The 21,008-nt window shown below is 34.5% G+C and overlaps 1 protein-coding gene across 2 annotated transcripts in view; it reads left to right on the forward strand.

The window, feature by feature from the left end:
- The window catches only part of Cog4 (conserved oligomeric Golgi complex subunit 4), a 182,687-nt gene that overhangs the window by 53,438 nt on the left and 108,241 nt on the right, over positions 1 to 21,008 (forward strand). For both annotated transcript variants that reach the window (XM_090376878.1, XM_090376879.1), the window contains exons 8-12: positions 8,632 to 8,738; positions 8,829 to 8,875; positions 9,172 to 9,268; positions 9,385 to 9,427; positions 10,081 to 10,199. In XM_090376878.1, the coding sequence (XP_090233004.1) occupies positions 8,632 to 8,738; positions 8,829 to 8,875; positions 9,172 to 9,268; positions 9,385 to 9,427; positions 10,081 to 10,199 (413 nt within the window). The remainder of the gene's footprint in view (positions 1 to 8,631; positions 8,739 to 8,828; positions 8,876 to 9,171; positions 9,269 to 9,384; positions 9,428 to 10,080; positions 10,200 to 21,008) is intronic.

The following is a 21,008-nucleotide window of genomic DNA, read 5'->3' on the forward strand; positions in this document are numbered from 1 at the left end:
ATGTTTAGTTTATTTGTAAATTCCCTCCAAGTGACAAGCATTTTCATTTATATCTTTTATTTGAAGCCGACCGGGCTAGCCGAGTGGGTAAAAGTACCTGCCCGGCAACCCAAAGGTTGCGGGTTCGATTCCCGCCTCGGGCTTGGATCAAAGTACTGCAAAAACCTTGGGAGGTGCAATATGGCCACAGAAGCCGATGCGCCAACAACTACCAAATCAAAAAAAAAATCTTTTATTTGATTTTCCTGCCAAAAGAATTGAGGTATGGTTAAAAAAAAAAAAACAATTTGAATTCGACCGCAATGTACCTAGAGTAATAAAAGAACACATGAAACTGTTTTATCCATTACACTACTGGTACAAATATTTGTGTTATGCTTATAATATCTTGACAAACAATGTCAGTTAGTCATTTATACAAATGCGTCAATTACTTAATTTCTTATTAAAAATGAATAAATACTAGTTAATGATTGCATAAATACTGATTAACATCATAAATTTGATTCCTGGTTGTGACTTTTTAAATGTTGGCTGCCTCTGCCCTCAAGCTGTATGTAATGTATGTACTTTTACTATATATATTATAAACAGTAAACATAAAAATTAAGCATGTTTACTGTTTAATTTGTGTAGTTTTAATGTGAATCAAGTTGATTCAGGTATCTTTCAGTGCTGTAGATGTAATCACTTGCTTCTGCATTTTGGTAAGCTTGTTGAATGATGTTTGAATTTCTGTTCATGTAAACCCGAATTAATATGGCTATTGCTTGGTTGTCATTTTAAGATTTCTTTCAAATAACCTTCATTTTAAGTTATAACATTGAAGATTTTCACCGCCTACAAATGCCAATTGATTGACACTCTTTAAATTGTGTCTTAGCATAAATGCTTATTTACCTGCCCTTGAGAAATTTAAGCAGTACTTTTGTACGTTTCTCTGCTATTTGGATTTTCATGGTCTTTACACTTATGAAGATTTAGCTTTATGGCAATTCTGAACACTTATGTAATCTGCTCCATTACCATTGGTAGTTATGTTTAATTGAACAGTTAAGAATGAACATCTGGATTATAAATTATTAGTTGGATTATAAATTATAATCTGTTTTATCAACTAATCTTATGTTTTAATTAAAATTTAAGAATCATTAATTGGATTATGAAGCATTTACGTGTTGTATATTAATTTTATTACAAAATTCCATGAATAATTTTTATTATTTTTTCTTGTTTTTTAATCAGTTTTACTCTGTTTTATATTAGTATGTTCTGATATGTTACTCTCTTAAATTGTTTATCTTTAAATTAAATTTTGTCTCTATTAGTCCCCTTTTCACCATTCATTGCCTTTTCTAGGGCTTGCTTATTTTCTTTAGCATTTGCATTTGATTGCAAGTGAATAAATAAATGGATATTGATTGATTGTAACTGATGAGACTGTGTGATGTATTGCTGGGAAGGGTGGGAATAACAGTGAAAATGTTTTGTCTGTAGTATTAATATATACATTTCACATAATTACAATACATTTGGTTAGCATTATATACATTTCACATAATTACAATACATTTGGTTAGCATTTTAACCTGTTATAGATTGTCAGCATTCTTGACCAGTCAGTAATATTTTGACACTTTTGGCATTTTGAGGTGTCTGTGTTTTTATTACATTGGGATTTTAATGTGATAGGCATTTTGACTGCCAGCATTTTGATGGTTAGCATTATTACTTTCAGAAATTAGATTTCCTCCTGGTTAATTGCGCCTGTGTAACATACCATACAAGTTATTCCTTTAGATAAAACAAAATTTCTGTATATTAATGTGTTTGTTTTCTGATTTACTGTTATAATTAAAATATTGAATGAAAATAGTGTCAGCTTAACAGTGCATTAAATAAATGAAAAAATAAATAAAAAATAATAATAAAACTACATTAAAATTGAATTTTTTTAAAAAATTTTACTAAATTTCTTATTTTCATTACTGAATTGGCCATCAGATGTGCTGTAGTAGTCTACATTGCAAATTAGAAATGTAGGATAATAGTATTGTTTCTGTTATGTTCGGTCATTTCATAGGAAACAGAACATATTACTTGTGTAGTGAAAAGTTAATTAATAACATCTTCCAGTAAGATGCCTAATAAAATTTCAGAAGACATACATGCAAGATTTTCCATGTATTGTAAAATCTGAAAAAGGTAACACATTTGCCTTGTATACCATATGTGAATGTGATTTTTCAGTTTCAAGTGGTGGAAAGCATATGTAATCAGACATTTGCAGAGAAATAAGCATAAGGACACACAGGAAGAAATGTAAAAATAGATGTTTCATTTTGTGGTGATGAAGATGTCATATGTGCAAAGTGTTTATTTGTATCTTTTGTTATAGAATATAATCTTCCTTTGAATTGTGATAATCGTGCAGTCACATTGTTGAGAAATGTTTCCCAATAACAAAATAACTAAAAATGGTTGTGGAAGAACAAAAATAACAAGAATTGTTAGCGAAATTGCATAGATAGGGAAAGAAGGAATACCGATGTCTCTGAAAAATGAGTTATTTTTGATTGCTACAAATGGTAATAACCACAGTGATTCTAACTATATCCTATTATGGTGACCTTTTGTAATAAAAATCATCAAAACAAAAGCAGCTTGCTTTCAGTGCCAGCATTGGAAGGTGAATCTACAGGGTATAACCTTGGACATCTGAACAACCTGAAAGCACATTGGATTCCTTTAAAAAAATTTTCAGGCACTTAGTTTTTGATAATGTGCCTGTTATGGTAGGCCTAAAAACTGGAATCACAAGGGCATTAAAAGAAGATATTTAGAATTTAATGGTAATAGGCTGTGCTTGTCATCTTATTAATTTGTGTGCTTAACAAGAGAAAGTAAAAGTGGATGAATACTTGGTGGAAATGTACTACCATCTGTAAAGAAGAAACAGTTTCAACTGGTGCATGCCACTGAAGTAAAAAGAGATTTTGAAGCATGTGTATACATGACTGTCTTTGTTTAAATGTATAACTAGACTGGCAGAAGTGGTGTAACCTTTGATGGGTTTATTTAAAGAACAATTCAGATCTGGTAAAAAAAAAAAAAAAAAAAACCCATATAACCACTTTTCATAGTTACCAAAATGAAAAGTATAGTAAAATTACTAGTGAGTGCCACTGACTTGTGTTAAAACCCAGTTCATGATCCAAAAAAAAAATAAGGAATGAAAGTTTGAAAAGAAGATAAGAGTGGTGAACTCAAGAAAAAGAACTTCTAAATTGAAAACTTCTGGTAAAAACGATCCTAAACAGGCCAAGCAAGCTGATAACTGTAGGCACTTTATCCTCACTCATATAGAATGCATGTTCATGTTTCTCTCTTCTGGCTTGAATAAAGCAGCTTGCTTGTTTCTTTTAAATGTTATGCAGTGTTTGAAAATCTGAACATACCTCATCAATCCAGTATACCATACAGCCATGTGTGGAGGTCATTACTTCTAAATATGTTGGAGAATATTATGTGCAAATTTATTTTGCCAACGTTTTTCAAATCTTCCACTTCTATTTTGGAAATTGATTATCATAGCAGACTAAATCAGAAGGATAATTCTGATTTAGTCATAAACATTTCTGTTGCCAAAGTTGTCATGAAGAGTCTAAAACCAGAGAAGATTCGTTCATTTTGTCAGTGAGGAAGTACTTATGGTTTCATGTCATTATGTGGTGCACAATTTCCCACTGAAAAATGTTCTTAAAAATACCGAGACAGCACAAATTTCATCTGGTGGCAGTGCTTCATTTTCAAATTTTAAATTTTGGTGTCACTAAAGATAAAGTAATAGATGAAGCAAGTTGTTTTGAAGCATCATTCTCGGTTTCAGTATAAGAATCTACCATACATATTATAAAGAAAGAAAACATTGATGTACAGTGGTTTTTCCTTGAGGAACTAACAAGTGCACAAGGAAGCTTGAAATATGACAATTATTCCAAATCATGTATGCCATTCCTTATAGCAATTCTAAATGTGTGAGAATATTCAGCCAGATTAGAAAAGCTTAGATCTCTTTCTGGTACAGTTTTTAAAGTTCTCCTGACAGACAAGTCTCAACAGCAGGGCCATTGTTATGAAGAAAACTTTGGCTCAACTTTTCTGAAGAGGGCAAAATCTGCAACAATATCTTTTTTGAAGCAATCAAAATCAGTTAATATGTAATAGAATATCCAAACAGAAATCCACAGGCAGAAAAATGTTAGGTAAGCTAATGTTTAAAAGCATACTGGTGAACAATCCTAATCTCAGTTGAACTGGTGAACAATCCTATGGTTGTATTTTAGTATAAAATGTGTTATTTTTTTATGAAATTCAATTTCTAGCGCAATGTAGACTTCAGAAAATCTCCTGTTTTACGCCTGTTTGGTCTGAAAACTTCTTTTATACCTTTTGATAAAACACATAAGGTATCTTTCAATACCTTTCGTGTTTGGGGTTTTCATTAAAAAAAAAAAAAAAAAAATTCAATAATTGATTATGCTAAACCTAAGCAAAGGTCATCAATATACATAAATAACAGGATATTTTGAAAAAAGAAATTACAGATCAGTAAACAAAATTTCTATAATACAAGAAGTGAGCTACCCATGGGCGGCTTGTTTTTTTCCTGCTTACTAGTACCTGATCTCCAGTTTTTTGAAAGTCAAAAGTTGGCAACTATATTATTATGAATTCCTTAACCTTATTTCTCACTTTTCTTTAGTTTCGATTCCAGTTTCTTGCTTGTGTAGTCTTAATGATTAATTTGTTAAAGACAATATTTCAAAATATATAAATAGTTTATTTATGTTGAATAGAATAACAAGAAAAAATGGAAATAAGTAGATAGAAAAATTGGAACGTAGTCTAGTGCAGTCAAAGGCAGGAAATGCTAAACCTAAGCAAACAATAAAGCACAAAAAAAAAAAAAAGTGAGAGAGATGGAGAGTGAAAGAAGGGTGATAGAAGAGAAATAATAGGTAACTAATAAAATATGCATAAGAAATAAATAATTACTGAATTGGCAAAATACGGATGTTACTACACAACTTACAAAATACAAAACTGGCCTCTCATCAGGTGTCAATGGCCAGGATTGCAAGCAAAACAGCAACATGGGTCTTCATTTCAGATGTAAACCACAAACCAAAGGGTAAAAAGCATAAACATAAATAAAAATGAGAATAAAATTTTGTTACTAAAATAAATGAAAATGAAAATAAAATTTTGTAAACAAAATAAAAATTACAAGGATTAAAAGGTTTTAGAAAACGGCTTGTGAACTTTACAGTTGGCACTCTGATGAAAAGAAATTAGAACTGGAATTGATAATAGAAATTTCTAGAGACATATAACATACACTGGTGTGCAAAACTTAAGGACCAACACTATTTCTAAAAGTTACAACCACAAAATCTTTACTTAAGATACTCTTTACTGATGAGAGTAGGTTCAATCTCAGCAGCGATTCTGGACGTCAGCTAATCTGGCGAGAGGTTGGCACACAGTATCACCCTGCAAACATCATTGAAAGGGATCGATATGGCGGTTGAGGTGTTCTTGTCTGGGGAGGCATTATCTTGGATGGACGTACACAACACCAAAAGGCGGTACTGTAACCAGTGCACACTACTGTACTGAGGTAATCCTTCCCCATGTGCGTCTGTTCCAAGGTGCCATTGGCCCCGAGTTTGTGTTTATAGATGATAACACCACACCTCATTGCACTGCAGCTGTGATGTGTTTTTTTTGGAAAGTGAGGACATTGTTCATATGGATTGGCCTGCCCGTTTCCGTCAATCTAAATCCCATCGAACACATATGGGCCTCTCTGGGGAGACACCTAGCAGCACGTCCACACCCACCAGAAAATGTTCACCAGCTGAAGATGGCGCTGACAGAGGAATGGACGATGTTACTGCAAGAACTGTCCATACTTAGAACAACATTGTTCTAAGTATGGACAGGCGGTGCAAAGCCTGCATTGACATTAGGGGTGGCCACATCTCCTACTGAGGACCACCTCTTCCCTTTGTTCCATCTTTGCCAGTGATGCATCTGTATCATGGCAGCCAGTGCTATGTTGCCATTTTTCAATAAAGTCCCTCTATACCGTTTTGTTTCTGTTGTTGTGTCAGTGTTGTTTCCTTCATCATTTCTGTACCTCATGAGGTTCCTTTGGTATGCTTTACCCATATCCAGGCCACTCCTATGAGAAGCTACAGGTGAAAACCTGACTGGTCCTTAAATTTTGCACACCAGTGTATTAGTCTAATACAAGTTAAGGTAAAGAGATTTGAAAACCTAGTAAAAATCAAGTAGCTTGCAAGAGACTTGAGATAACACTTAGGCAAAGTTACAATCAACAGTTGCAGAAAAAATGAAATATAGGTATAAAACTAAACAATAGTGGCACCTGGAAATAAATTTTCAACCAGAATCTAGAAATTTCTAAGAGTAAAAAACATGTTAAGTGAACATAAAAATGAAAAAAAAAAAAAACTTACATTGTAGTAGTAGTAGTGGCATATGATGAAAGAAAGCAAGTGTATGAGCTTATGCAGCATCAGCCAAAAAAAAAAAAAAAAAAAATTACAAAACAATCCCTTCCAAATATTTGTCCAGTTCCTCCTTAAACCTATTTAACCCATCAACTTCCACAACAGATAGAAGTTTGTTCCAGCAATTAACCACTCGCTGGCTAAAGGCAAATTTCTGCACATCTCATCTATTCTACATCTATCCTTCCTCAATTTCAATTTATGCCCTGTTAGGTTGGTAAGCTGAACAAGTGGAAGAATCCCATCAGAATTCAGAGTGCTCAACCCATTCAAGGCCTTATACACCTCAATCAGATCACCTTGCAGGTGCCTAGTCTCCAGCTGCTGCAATTTGCAGAACTTAAGCCTCTCCTGGTAAGAGGATCCCTTCATTCCCCTCACCAATTTTGTTGCCCTTCTCTGTACATGCTCAAGCAAATCTACATCCTTCCTAAAATGAGGCCTCCAGACCTGCAAGCAGTACTCAAGGCGTGGCCTGACCATTGCCTTATACAGAGGGACAATCAACTCCTTTTCCCTGCTAGCAAAATTCTTGTATATCATTGACAACACCCCATGACCTGCCCTGGCAGCCTGTCTGCATTGCTCAGAGAACTTCATATTTGAGTGCACAATTACTCCCAGGTATTTTTCATTTTCTACCACCTTAAGTGTAGTACCACACAGTTGGTACATTTCTCTGAGGTTACTTCTACCCATATGCAGTACTTTGCATTTTTCAATGTTAAACTTCAGTTGCCACTTCTCAGCCCTTATATACATACATATCTTACAACCTTACTTATCTCTTGTAGAGATATGTAAGGAAAAAGGTGGTAAAACAACTGTATACAAGACAAATTAAAACTAAAAAATGCATGCTAATGAAATCTAAATGTAAAGTTATATGACAGCAGTATCTAGTGATAAAAATTTTCAAACAGAATCTAGAAATTGTAAATGATATAATGATATGTAGTGCCATCTGGCAGCCTTAAAAAGGTAAACACAACATAAAAAAAAAGAGAGAGAGAGAAATGCATAAATTGCATAAAGATATCATACTAAATGTAGTCAAACTATTTAATGTATGCTATATACATAATGTACACACCTAGATTAAAAAAATTTGCGAAATAAGGTGATAACGTGAAATGTAAGCAGATATAAATTAGATTGAGTAGGACAAAATGTGGAACTCTTATGTATCTGAAAAAATGCATCTTTATCTTTTAGTTCTATATCACCAATTTCCAGTTCTTGATATACATGTGTGCACCATGCTGCTATAAGAATATTTAAGTATCATCATCATTTATTATTGTGCTACTAAAAGCTTTCCAGAATTTATTTGTAGAACTTTAATTTCATGGAAGATCTCCTGTTAATAATAGGTAGTAATAGATAAGCTATATGGGCGTCTCCGTAGCCAGGTGGGAAGGAGCAGCAATACGTATCACATGCTTCTTGATTAGACCGGGGTTCCAGCCCGTCACCACCAAATACCGAGGATGCAGAAAGGTCAGGGAATGACCACTGCGTATCCCGGAGCAATATGGCCTTAGTTGCTAATGCTCCTAAAAACCAAATAACAAACAACAAACAAACATAAGATATATCTATTACTACTTTGATTCCCTTGGCCTCCAAATTTTTGGGATTACAACTTGCAGAGATACATCCACGATAATCTGTTGCTTAGCTGACCAGCTGTTCAGCTCAGACATCTTGTGTGAGCTTTACTTTCGACCTGAGTACTTTTATTATTCAAACATCTTAATTAAATTTACCATAGAGCATTATCAATTCCAAGTTCAGTCATCATGGATATACAAATAGTATCTGAACTTTCACTCTTATCTATTGCCTCTTGTCTTAGAGGTCTTATCTAGGAATTTCTGATTTTTATTTAGTTCTAATTAAATTTAATTAAATATATCCTTATTTTATTTAACAAATATATCATACTTATAATAGTCACAAAATAAAATAAATTTGAAATGAGAATCATTTCATGCATAGCACATAAAACACAATTCTTACTTTAAAGGTCCAGGAAAATTGTATTCAGTGATAGAAATGATCCAGAAAGAATGTGATAGGCAAGTAAAAAGGATCCTAGATGAATTCAGATTCAATAGACAGTTTAAAAAAAAGGTAATTCTATATATTTCATGCTTAATTCAACTCTTCAATTTTTTCCTTCCCATTGTATCAGAAGATATTCATACATTTTTACAACCATAGGCAACTGCTGTTCAACATTTACAGAATCCATATAGGACGTTAGAAAAGTAAGTTAATTTTTTTAATTATCAGACTGTTTTGATTTACTTTTGCTTTTTGCTAAATTATTTCTGATGGAGAAATCTTTACCGTACAATTGTTCATTCTGTATGTGGATGTTTTAGCAAAATATATAATTTTTTAGATACCTATCATCAAAGAATGCTTTATTTTAATTTTAGTGTTCTTTGTATGATGTGCTTGAATGTGCATAAATAAAAATTCTTCGAGGCTAATGTTGCATTTTTTAAATATATTTTGGCTTTGTTATTAATGATACTTGTTCTATTCACTCTTAATTTAGGCTTGACCCAAGAGAATTAGATGTTTTATTAGCAGAAATTACTATTCTTAATAGTAGAAGTGAAATGTACCTTAGATTTATTAGAAGAAGAATTACAGTAAGTAAAAATTCATTTAACACACCATTAAAATCCAGTTATTATTTTTAATATCATTAAGTTAAATTCTTTTTTTAATTTTTATAACTATTTGTTAAAAACAGTTTATATTTCAGGGAGATATTGAAGTGGCATCTCATACCGAAGAATCCAAGCAAGGTGAGCATTATTTTTCATTTAAAATAGTTTAAAATTAAGATTAACTGACATAATTTATTGAATATTCCATTCTGCTTTTGTTCTATTTCACTTAAAGTATGTAATTCATGCATTTAGTGACTGTAATGCTATATCATAGCTGATTGTACTGTATGCATGTTTGTTTTCATATTTTATAAAAACAAACATGCACATCTTATATCTTTACTTTTACAAATTTACTTAGTTTATTGCACTTTCAGCAGTAAATCTACTATAAGTAGCAATGCATAAAAGTTGTAGTCTGGCTGAGAGCAAGAGAGAGAAGTGAGAAACTCCTGGCTCTTTGAGCCACTAATATTCTCAAATATATAATACCAGAGTCTGTCAATGGATCTATTAAACGTTGGACTCTTATATTTAATAATATCCCCCCTTTCAAAGTTATTCTGTCTGGAATTTTTCAGCCTGCACAGCATATAAATTGATACATGCTTGCACAGATAGTGTGATAAAAATTGTCTGGCACTGTGCAAACTTATACACTAATTTCTGTTCTAAAGAATCTAAACAACTGGCTACTTATTTTTTAAAATCTTTTCTTTCCTCCCATCCCCACTGCTTTTCTTTCTTTCATATAATTATTAATAAAGTAATTGATTCATTTATTTCAGAGCAACTTAAAATGTTGGATAAGTTGATTAAGGAATGTGAATTAAGTCAAGCAATGCAAGAACTTTTAGGTACCTACCTCATGATGGAAGAATACTTTATGAGGGAATCTGTTAATAAGGTAATATCTCTCTCTCTTTCTCTTGAACTGTTCATAGCAAATGTTTATCATTTGTCCACATTAAATAACTTACTTGTTCTTTTCAACATCAGTATTGATGGCTAAAATGCTGCCAGTTTAGAAGATAAGCTTGTTATGTATGTGTGAAGAGCATTCACACATCTTGTACAAATACAGTAAAACAAATTCTTTGCTCTATAAAAGACTACCCTTTTGATCAAATTAATGGCATATCTGCAAAATAGCAAGGCTTGGTTGTGAAAAATCATTTTATAATTCAGAGACAATTGATTTTTTATCATTTTAAAATTGTCTACACTTATGGTCCAAAATTATTTGTACTTTGTATGCATATAAATGCTATGTTGAATATCAATGTAGACTATTTTAAATTTATAAAAAGTCACAGTACCTGAATTAACTAATTGTAAGATTTTTAACTCCCTGTGAAATGCATGGTAAAATTCGTTGTTAGTTATTTACTTATTCTCTAAACATTAGCAATCAGGCATTGAGCATCAGGAATTTTGCCACTGATGAAACCTTGCTTCAATAGTAGAATGCAAAAATTAGAATAAACAATACAGTTTACTTACTAGAAAAAATAAAATAAAAATAAATACATATAAAATACTAAAAATTAATTTTGATGAATATTAAAACATTATAAATAAAATATAAAACCGCTAAAATACAGATATTTTATTATAGCTATGTGTTAATTAGTTTTTGGCAAGATTGTTTATAATGACTATATGGTTAATATTATAAATATTACAAGGTTGATATAATTTCTTTTAAGCAAATTTATGTTATTCATTAATGATCAAATGCTTTTTATGCTGCCTGTTACTGATGTATATTTTTATTTTTATATATTTTTAACAATAAACAATTAATAAACACCATTGATATATATATATATCAATGCTAATATAAAGATATCAGTTTTATTCAAATCTTTATAAGGATAAAGGACAAAACTGGATCCAACATCAGATGCAGAAACTGTACCAGAAATTTTTGTAAAAGTAGAATATGCTATAAAATCAATTAAAAATGGCAAAGTAACAGGACCCAATAAAGTCACTGTTGAAATGTTGAAAGCTGGAGGCCAGCTGTTATGTAAAGTTCTAGCCAGACTATTTTCAAAATGCCTTCTACTTAACAAAGTACCTGTAACAGGGAAAAATACAGAAGACATCCTACTGCACAAAAAAAGGTGACAAGGCAGATTTAGAAAACTGCTGACCAGTAAGCCTATTGATAGTTGTCTACAAGGTTTTCACCAAGATACTTTCAAGAAGAATAGGCACAATACTTATTGTGGCACAATCCAAAGAACAAGCAGGTTTCAGAAGCAGCGTTAGTACCATGGATCACATCCAGACAGTGCAGCAAGTTATAGAGCGGCACAATGAATACAACCTTTCATTATATATAGCCTTCATCAACTGTGAAAAGGCATTTGAAAAATCATTCAGTCACAAAACTAGCAATAATCAATGCCCTAATCAACCAAGGTGTAAACAGAGCTTATGCCAATATTTTCCAATTAATACATGAAAAGGCAGATGCAACAATATGGGTCAGCAATGAAAGAGATCAGATCAACATAGAAAAAGGCATCTGACAGGGAGACACAATCTCCCTAAAACTGTTTTCTGCCTGTTAAGAAGAAATTTTTTTAAAGCTAAATTGGGATATAAAGAACTCAAGATAATAGGAGATTACCTGAATCACTTATGATTTTTTGCAGGTGATATCATTCTCTTTGCCAATGATCCAGAAGAACTGCAGCATGAAAGCAAGAAGTTCAATTTGAAAATGAATATCATGAAAACACAGGTTATGTTCAACAAATTTACCAAACCAAAGAAAATCATGACTGATTGACAAGAACTAGAAGAGGTGGAAAGTTATGTTTGCCTTGGACAAGAAATTTCAACAGATGGAAACATCATGATGGAAATTGAACAGCACATAAAATTGGGATGGCAAGAATTTGGAAAGCAATCTTTCAAATTTTGCAATCTTTCTGAAATCTTTTAAATTTTGCAATCTTTCTGAAATTAAAATTTTACTTAAATAATGGTTGCCACAAGGTCTACTTACAATACAGAGTCCAAGGACCGCGTGACTAAGACAGGAATGGAATGCCTGCAGGCATTTCTGGTGTGAATCTCGATTTCGTTTGCATAGCCTGTGGCATGTTTAAGGTTGATCTAGTAGACAAACATAGCTCAACTGACAGTTCTTTTCTTCACACCCATTGTAAGGATTGTACCAATCACAAATTAGAAATTTGTGTATTACGAGAAGAATTTGAGTCACTGAAGAAATGAGTGTTTGTCCTGAAACAAATGTAACTGGGAGCTCATCAGGAGCTCAAGTATCTCATGACCTGCCAAGTGATGCACACCCGATTTGAGTCCCAGAAAAGAATGGTCTAACATAAACTGCTCTGGTTGAAAGTGATCTAGTGTTATTGAGAGACTCTATTGTCAGGGAAACTGGTAACATTTTTTGTAAAAAAAATGATGGACCAGGACCGGGGTGTGTTTACCAGAAGCAGCAGTGCCAAAATGGATGAGCTGGCTAGTCAAATAGAGCAGAAAAAGATTGCCTGGAATAGTTACGGAATGACAAAAAGTACTGATGCCTACAACAGGCAAGTTGATCTGTAACAGTACCACAAAGGCTGCATATGAAAAAGCATGGGCTAAGAGAGAAAAGAATGGGGATAAGGAATTTTTCATATATGTGAATACACCAAAGAAGAATACAAATCAGATCGAGCCGTTGTGTACTGGGTGTGGGAAAGTCTTAGGTAACTCAGATGATGTTGCAGGTGAATTGAATAAGTACTTTGCATCTGTCTTTACTGATGAAAGACTTCATGCTGAGAAGAGGCTGTGTGAGTGAGGCTGTTTATTAGAAAACAGTCATCTAATAAACAGCCTTTTTCTAATAAACAGATGACTGCTTATTAGAAAAACCTTTGAGCATAAAAGCAAGTAAGGCTCCTGGAGTTGATAGCATATACCCAGTAATTTTGAGGGAGGCCACCAGGGAGTGTATTGAGCCATTAAGGTTAATTATGAGGGCACTTTTGGACTCAGGAGAGAGATTCCTTTGGATTGGAGAAGTGCCAACATATCACCAACACAAAGGTGGTTCTAAGAGTGAAGTCTAACTACAGACCAGTTAGGCTGACTTCAGTGGTAGGGAAAATCTTAGAGGCAGTGATTAAGAGTGTAATCCAGGGACATTTAGATAGATGTGGCATTCTGAAGGACACTGCATGGTTTTGGTAATGGAAAATCATGCTTAACTAACTTAGTAGGCTATTTTTACACAGTTACTAATGAGCTGGATGTAAGGAACAATTTCAACATAGTTTAATTGGATTTTAGCAAAGCATTTGACTCAGTCCCTCATGAGAGGTTACTGTATAAGCTGGAACCTGTTGGGATTACTGGAAAGATTCTAAGATGGATTGCAGGGTGACTGTGGGGCAGAAGGCAGAGGATTGTGATTAATGTATATTCTTCAGTCGATGTAACGTAAGAAGTGGGGGTTCTCCAAGGATTGGTTTTTGCACACTGTTGTTTCTAATTTTCATAAGCAACATCAATGAAGGGATAGAAGGCATGATGTCAAAATTTGCAGGTGACATAAAGATAGAGTTGTTAATGATCAGTCCCAGCAGTGCTCCTTTAGGATGACTTGAACAGACTTCAAAAATGGTCAGAAAAGTGGCAGCTATATTTTAGTCTGCAAATTGCAAAGTCTTATTTTTGGTGAATAGCAACCTCAAAATAAATTATACACTTGGTGGGGTTGGATTAAAAACAGTGGAGGAAGAAAGGGATCTGGGAGTTACGATACACGTAAATGTGAAGTTTTGTGAGCAGTTAAACAGGCAGCCAGGAAAGCCCATAGTATCCTATCAATGATTTATGAATCATCATAAAACATTATTCTATAGAGATAGGAATGGCATAATCCCACTGTATAAAGCAATTGTAAGACTACATTTGGAATACTGTTTTGCATATGGAGTCGTCATTTGAAAAAGGACATTGAGCTTCTTGAAAGAGTTCAGAGATAAGCAGCTCACATGGTGAGATCAGCAAAAGGGCAACCATATGTGGAAAGACTCTGAATATGTGGGCTATAGGGCTTGGCAACCAGGCACCTCAGAGGTGATCAGATTGTGTTTATAAGGCTCTGAGAAGGGTTAGTAAAATGAATGGTGAAATTTTCACTGTTATAAAGAATTCCCAAAATAGGAGTCATGAATTCAAATTACAAGGGAAGAGGTTTAGACTAGATTGTAGGTAGCTTTTCTTTTAGCCAGCAAGTCATTGATTGATGAACAAGTTGCCTATGCCGGTAGTTGAGGCTTACAATTTTGAATAAATTGAAAGGTCCACTGGATCGTTGACCTTTCAATTTATTCCAATCCCTTTCTTCCTCTGTGTGAGGAGGGAAGCGCATAATTTATATTTTCTTATCTACTCTGGTTTTTATTTTACCAGTATAGCAAAAGCCTGTGGCTTCCTTGTACTGTATGGCGAATACTACTACTGTTATAAAATTAATGTGTAAACTGTTTGCTCACAAGTGCTACCATGACAAAGCCAAAAGATTATTATTTTAAATGAGAATTTCAAAAAATTCAGTAGTGTTAATAATGGTATCTGACTAAAATTTTACTTAGTAATAGTAATAATAATCGAGGCATGTGATGCAAGAAAGAAAACTTATGTAGTATCAGCCAAAAAAAAAAAAAAAAAAAAAAACATTTAACACATCCACTCCCTCTAACGTTTGTCCAGTTCCTCCTTGAATTTATTTAAGCAATCAACTTCCACAACAACAGATGGAAGTTTGTTCCAGTGATCAACTACCTGCTGGCTAAAGGAAAATTTCTGCACATCTATTCTATAAATGTCTTTCCTCAATTTTTAATTTATGCCCCCTCACGTTAGTAATCTGAGCAAGAGGAAGAATCCCATCAGAATTGAGCCTGCTCAACCCATTCTGACTGCACAATTACTCCCAGGTCTTTTTCATTTTCTACCACCCTAAGTGTAGTACCACCCAGTTGGTACATTTCTCTGGGGTTACTTCTACCCATGTGCAGTACTTTGCATTTGTCAATGTTAAACTTCAGTTGCCACTTCTCAACCCATCTGCCCAGCTTTTCTAGATCCCGTTGCAGTAGCACACTGCCATTAATGTCATTAACAACCCTGCAAATGTTGACATTACACCTGATTTATCTTTATCAATATCATTGACAAATATACAAAACAACAGTGGGCTGAACAACGAACCCCAGGGGACTCCACTAATAACATTAGTCCACGAAGAACAGCATCCATTGATTACCACTCTCTGTCTTCTCCCACTCCACCACCATTTTATTCATTGTAGCAACTTGCCCTTAATACCATACTGCTCCAGTTTGTACAGTAGTCTTCCATGCTCAACGGTGTCAAAAGCTTTCCTGAAATCCAAGTATATGATATCAGAATTATTTTTCGCATCCAGTTCCTTTGTGACCACATCATAGTATCCAATCAAATTTGTTAGACAAGACTTTCCCTTAAGAAACCCATGTTGTGTCTGAATTATTACTGCAGTATTGTCTAGATGACCCTGCAATGCATCTTTAACCAGTGACTCCATTATTTTCCCCAGAATTTGATTACTTATTACCAACATGCTCTGAACTTGTAGTTTGAATAAATTGAAAGGTCAACTGGATTTGACCTTTCAATTTATTCCAATCCCTTTCTTCCTCTGTGTGAGGAGGGAAGCACTTGAACATGGGTACTTAAACCCTTTAAATTTAAACAGATATATTTTGCTCCCTTGAACTTAGAATTAACCAGGTTGTACTGTATATGGTATACCAAATGCAGTTTGTCAATTCTTTAAGTTGTTGGAGTACTCAATTTTATTTTAGACTGTTTTATATATAAAAAAAAACAAAACAGACATTCTAACAAGTTGGTCTCTAGAGAATTAGAAAATAAGAAAGTATACTTTTATATAAATAACTGACTTCTGTTTTTGCTAATAATTTAACTTATCTTGCATATTTTAAACCACCGAAGATGAATGGCTATAGCCTGTGACACATTTAGAGATTATATTTCAGTATTGTTTAAGTATACTTATACTTATATAAAATGGTTTAAGTATATTTATATAAAATGTTTAAATTAAAATGTTTTGTTTAATAAACTTGGCTGATGGAGATTTAAGTTTATTTTTAAATATTTCCTACGCTAAGACTGTAATGCTAATTACAGTTTTATACTAATATTTAAAAATAAGTCCATGCAGCTGAGACAGAGATTTAGGTTTTTTTTTTTTTTTTTTGCATATAAGTTAAAATATTAGATAAAGTTGTATTTTCTTGAACATACAATAAAGAACTAACCTTATCATTCAATATAAGAATTACTTATATGTATAACATATAAATACTTGCAGTAAATTTCTTTAATTCTTATAGTAACAGCTATATTTTAAATATAATAACAGTTATATTTTAAACCAAATTTTATTTACAATAATCATTATTTTTTTTATATATAGGGTCTTTCTTAGCATTTTACAAAATGTAAACAATTTATTCTGCAATAACCATCCTTCTAATTCAAAAGATGCAACATACAAACAGTTCTGAAACTCAGAAAGAATTTTTTTTTTAAATGTGAAACTGAGGTTGTACTCAGAAGTGCTAGGCTGTTTTTCCAGAATATTAGACTGTTAGGGAAACAAAGTGCAGTGATTCCATGAAGCACAGTTCAGCTGTACAGCAAAATTTATCCACATCTTTTAGAGAGATACTGCTGGCCCTTTAGGCTATTTACAATGAACAGTTTTTAGAGAAATTTTTATACCAGCTGTATATACTGATTGCCTATTTAAAGGAAAAAGCAGTGCAGGTCCTACACCTAGCAAAGCAGTTGTTAATCTTTTTAACACAGATGTTCCTATGCAGTCCTAGGAAATCTGTTGCATGTGCAAATGAGGAATTGCAAATATCACAAAGTACAGTGTGGCAAATCCTTGAAAGCATATAAGGATGAAATTATTAAATCCAACTACTGCAAGAAAATAACACACTCACTGAGGATGACAAGGTGTGCCATTTTCAACTTTTATATGAAATAATCTAAATGGTTGAAGTAGATGAAAATTTTTATGATTGCACAAAGCTACATATATGTGCTCCATTGCTACTTGCACTGCAGGAATTAGAAGATTGGGTTATGTCAACTCTGCAAGTTACAGACCACAACCAACTTAGAATTAGGGTTGAATTTGAAAGTGTCTGCAATTCTGCCCAGACACGATAGGAGGGAGTATATGATGAGAACCCTGTCGATCAATTCGGCCCTGGAAAGATTGTGCAAGGCTCAAGGGGTAGAATTTTTTTCATCCTGGTCTGTACTTGTTAACAGGAGAGACTGCTTCTACAGGGATGGGATACACTTAAATAGAAAGGGTGCAAGAATGTTTGCTGATGCTATCGAGGCAGTGTTAGGTGGGTCGGAAAACTGCTAGATTGGGGGGATACAAGGACTAATAGATTAACAGTAGCCACTGGCAGAGGTGAAAGTGATTCTTGCACTGCTTCTATTGGAATGAGCCGCAGCCTGGAAAATAATATTCAGGATATTTCAGAGACTACTGGGAATCATTGGGGTACAAATAAACACATGGGTTGTGTTAGGGTATCTAAGAAAAAGAACAGGTGCATGTATACTTGCGTGTACACCAATGCTAGGAGTTTGGTAAATAAATTTGATGAATTTGAGGTATTGCTCAAAACATCAAAGGCAGATATTGTGGGGATTTCAGAGACGTGGTGTCACACAGATATAAGGAATGCAGAACTGGAATTTGGGAGTACAATGTCTACAGAAAGGATAGACAGGATAGGAAGGGAGGAGGGGTTATGCTATTAGTTAAGAAATACATAAAATCCAAGGAAGTGAAGCCAGTCGACATTGCTGGACAGTGCAGTGTCAAGTCAGTTTGGTGTGACATAAGCATTGGGAGATCAAAATTGAGAGTAGGAGTGTGCTATAGGCCTAATGACTCTGATGAGTATAATAAGAAACTGTACAGGGAAATAGAGTGGGCCAGTAAATCAGAGTCTCTTATAATGGGGGATTTTAATTTCCCAGATATTGACTGGAATTTGGGGGCTGGTCACTCACACACTAGCAAGGCTTTTGTGGATTTATTGGATGATTGTTTTCTACATCAGCATGTTCGGGAGGCAACTAGAGGGAGTAATACTCTTGATTTGATTATCAGTAGTGATTCTTCATGCATTAAGAATCTGCAGGTAAATAAACCACTAGGTGGCAGTGATCACAGTGTGCTGAAGTGGGATTTACTCAAAGAGGTAACTACCATTAGGGGTAAAGGGAAGGGTTATTGCTTTCGTAAAGGCGACTACAATGGACTGAGACAGTATTTAAATTCTATACAGTGGGACCAACTGATGATGTTGCCAACAACAAATTCAAAATGGGAAGCATTCAAAGAACTTATCTTGGAAGCTACTAGATGTACATACCAACTAAGAAATATTGTTCAAGGTTTAGGCCTAAGTGGATGTCAGATGAACTAATGAGACATATGGCAGAGAAGAAAAATGCATGGGATACATACAAATTAACACGTGACACAGAAGCCTATGATAGATACAAGTTGATCTGTAACCAAGTTACAAAGGAGGTTAGGCAGGCGAAGGCAGATTACAAGAAATCTTTGGCAAGGGATGCAAAGAAAAACAGCAAAGAGTTCTTTACTTATGTAAACTCTAGAAGGAAGGGGATGAATCAGATTGATCCACTTGATATCGATGGTTCAACTGTTGATGATCCTGCTCAGGTAGCTAACAAACTAAATGAATGTTTTGCATCGACATTCACACATGAGGATTTATTCAGCGAGGGGAATGCCAGAGGTGTATTCAACTCTGGCTGTAAGCTAGAGAATCTTGTAATAACTGAGAGTAAAGTGGAGGAGAAATTGTTGAAGATAAATACAAGAAAGGAACCTGGGGTGGATGGGATCTATCCAGTTATATTAAAGGAGGCAGCAAAGGAAGTAAGCAAACCCTTAGCCATAATTATGAGAGCTTCCTTGGACTCAGGGGAAGTACCCATGGACTGGAGATGTGCAGATGTGACCCCAATTCACAAAGGAGGATCAAAGGGCGATACAAGTAATTGTAGACCTGTTAGTTTAACTTCTGTTCCCGGAAAATTAATGGAGGCACTGGTTAAAGAAGCACTGCAGGATCATCTAGACAAGACTTCAGTTATAGCTCAGACACAGCATGGTTTTGTTAAGGGGAAGTCTTGCCTGACCAATTTGATTGGATACTATGATGCAGTCACAAAAGAACTGGATGCAGGGAATAACTTTGATATTATATACTTGGATCTTAGAAAGGCTTTTGATACTGTTGCACATGGAAGACTGCTGCACAAATTGGAGCAGCGTTGCATTGGAGGCAAATTGCTGCTATGGATAAAGGGGTGGTTGAGGGGGAGAAGACAGAGAGTGGTAATCAATGGACACTGCTCATCGTGGACTAATGTTATTAGTGGAGTCCCTCGGGGTTCAGTATTGGGTCCATTATTGTTTTCTGTATTTATAAATGATATTGATGATGGTATATCAAGCTTAATGTCGAAGTTTGCAGACGATACGAAGGTTGGCAGGGTTGTCAAGGACACTACTGACACTATGCTACTGCAACAGGATCTGGAAAGGTTGAGCAGATGGGCTGAGAGGTGGCAAATGAAGTTTAACATTGACAAATGTAAAGTACTGCATATGGGAAACAGCAACCCCAGAGCAACGTATCAACTCTGTGGTACTACACTGACAAGTGTAAAGTAGCCATACTACACTGACAGTGGTAGAGAATGAAAGGGACCTGGGGGTGGTTGTGCAGGCAGATATGAAGTTTTCTGAGCAGTGCAGACGGGCTGTAAGGGTAGCTCATGGTGTATTGTCGATGATATATAGGAATTTTTCTAGCAGGGATAAGGAGGTGATTATTCCCTTGTATAAGGCAATGGTCAGGCTACACCTAGAGTACTGTATACAGATCTGGAGGCCTCATTTCAAGAAAGATGTAGAGATGCTGGAACGAGTACAGAGAAGGGCAACAAGATTAGTGAATGGAACAAAGGGGTGCTCTTACGAAGAAAGGCTTAAGTTTTGCAAATTAGTGTCTGGAGACTAGGCACCAGCGAGGTGATCTGATAGAGGTGTATAAAGCCTTGAATGGTTTGAGCATGCTCAATGCTGATGGGATTCTTCCTCTTGCTCAGAATAATCACCTGAGAGGGCATAAATTCAAATTGAGGAAGGACATATGTAGGATAGACGTGAGGAAATTTGCCTTTAGCCAGCGGGTGGTTGGTTGGTGGAACAGACTTCCCTCCCTTGTCGTGGAAGTTGATAGCCTAAATAAGTTTAAGGCTCAGCTGGACAGGTATTTTGAACGAACAGAGGGGTGAAGTGGAAGTGGTTATTTTTTAATTATTTATTATTTATTTATTTATTTTTTTTTTTTGGCTGATGCTGCATAAGCTTGCTTTCTTGCATCATATGCCTCTACTAATGCTAATGCTAATGCGAAATATCTGTAGATTGTAATATCAGGGAAGTACTTTACTCTTAGTTGGATGTGTATGCTCACACAGAACACTTATCAATTGTAAAAAAAAAAAAAAATTAAGTTATGGA

This window comes from Mastigoproctus giganteus, chromosome 7 (genome assembly GCF_048544385.1).
Source record: "Mastigoproctus giganteus isolate SK-2022 chromosome 7, ASM4854438v1, whole genome shotgun sequence".
Taxonomy (NCBI): domain Eukaryota; kingdom Metazoa; phylum Arthropoda; class Arachnida; order Uropygi; family Thelyphonidae; genus Mastigoproctus; species Mastigoproctus giganteus.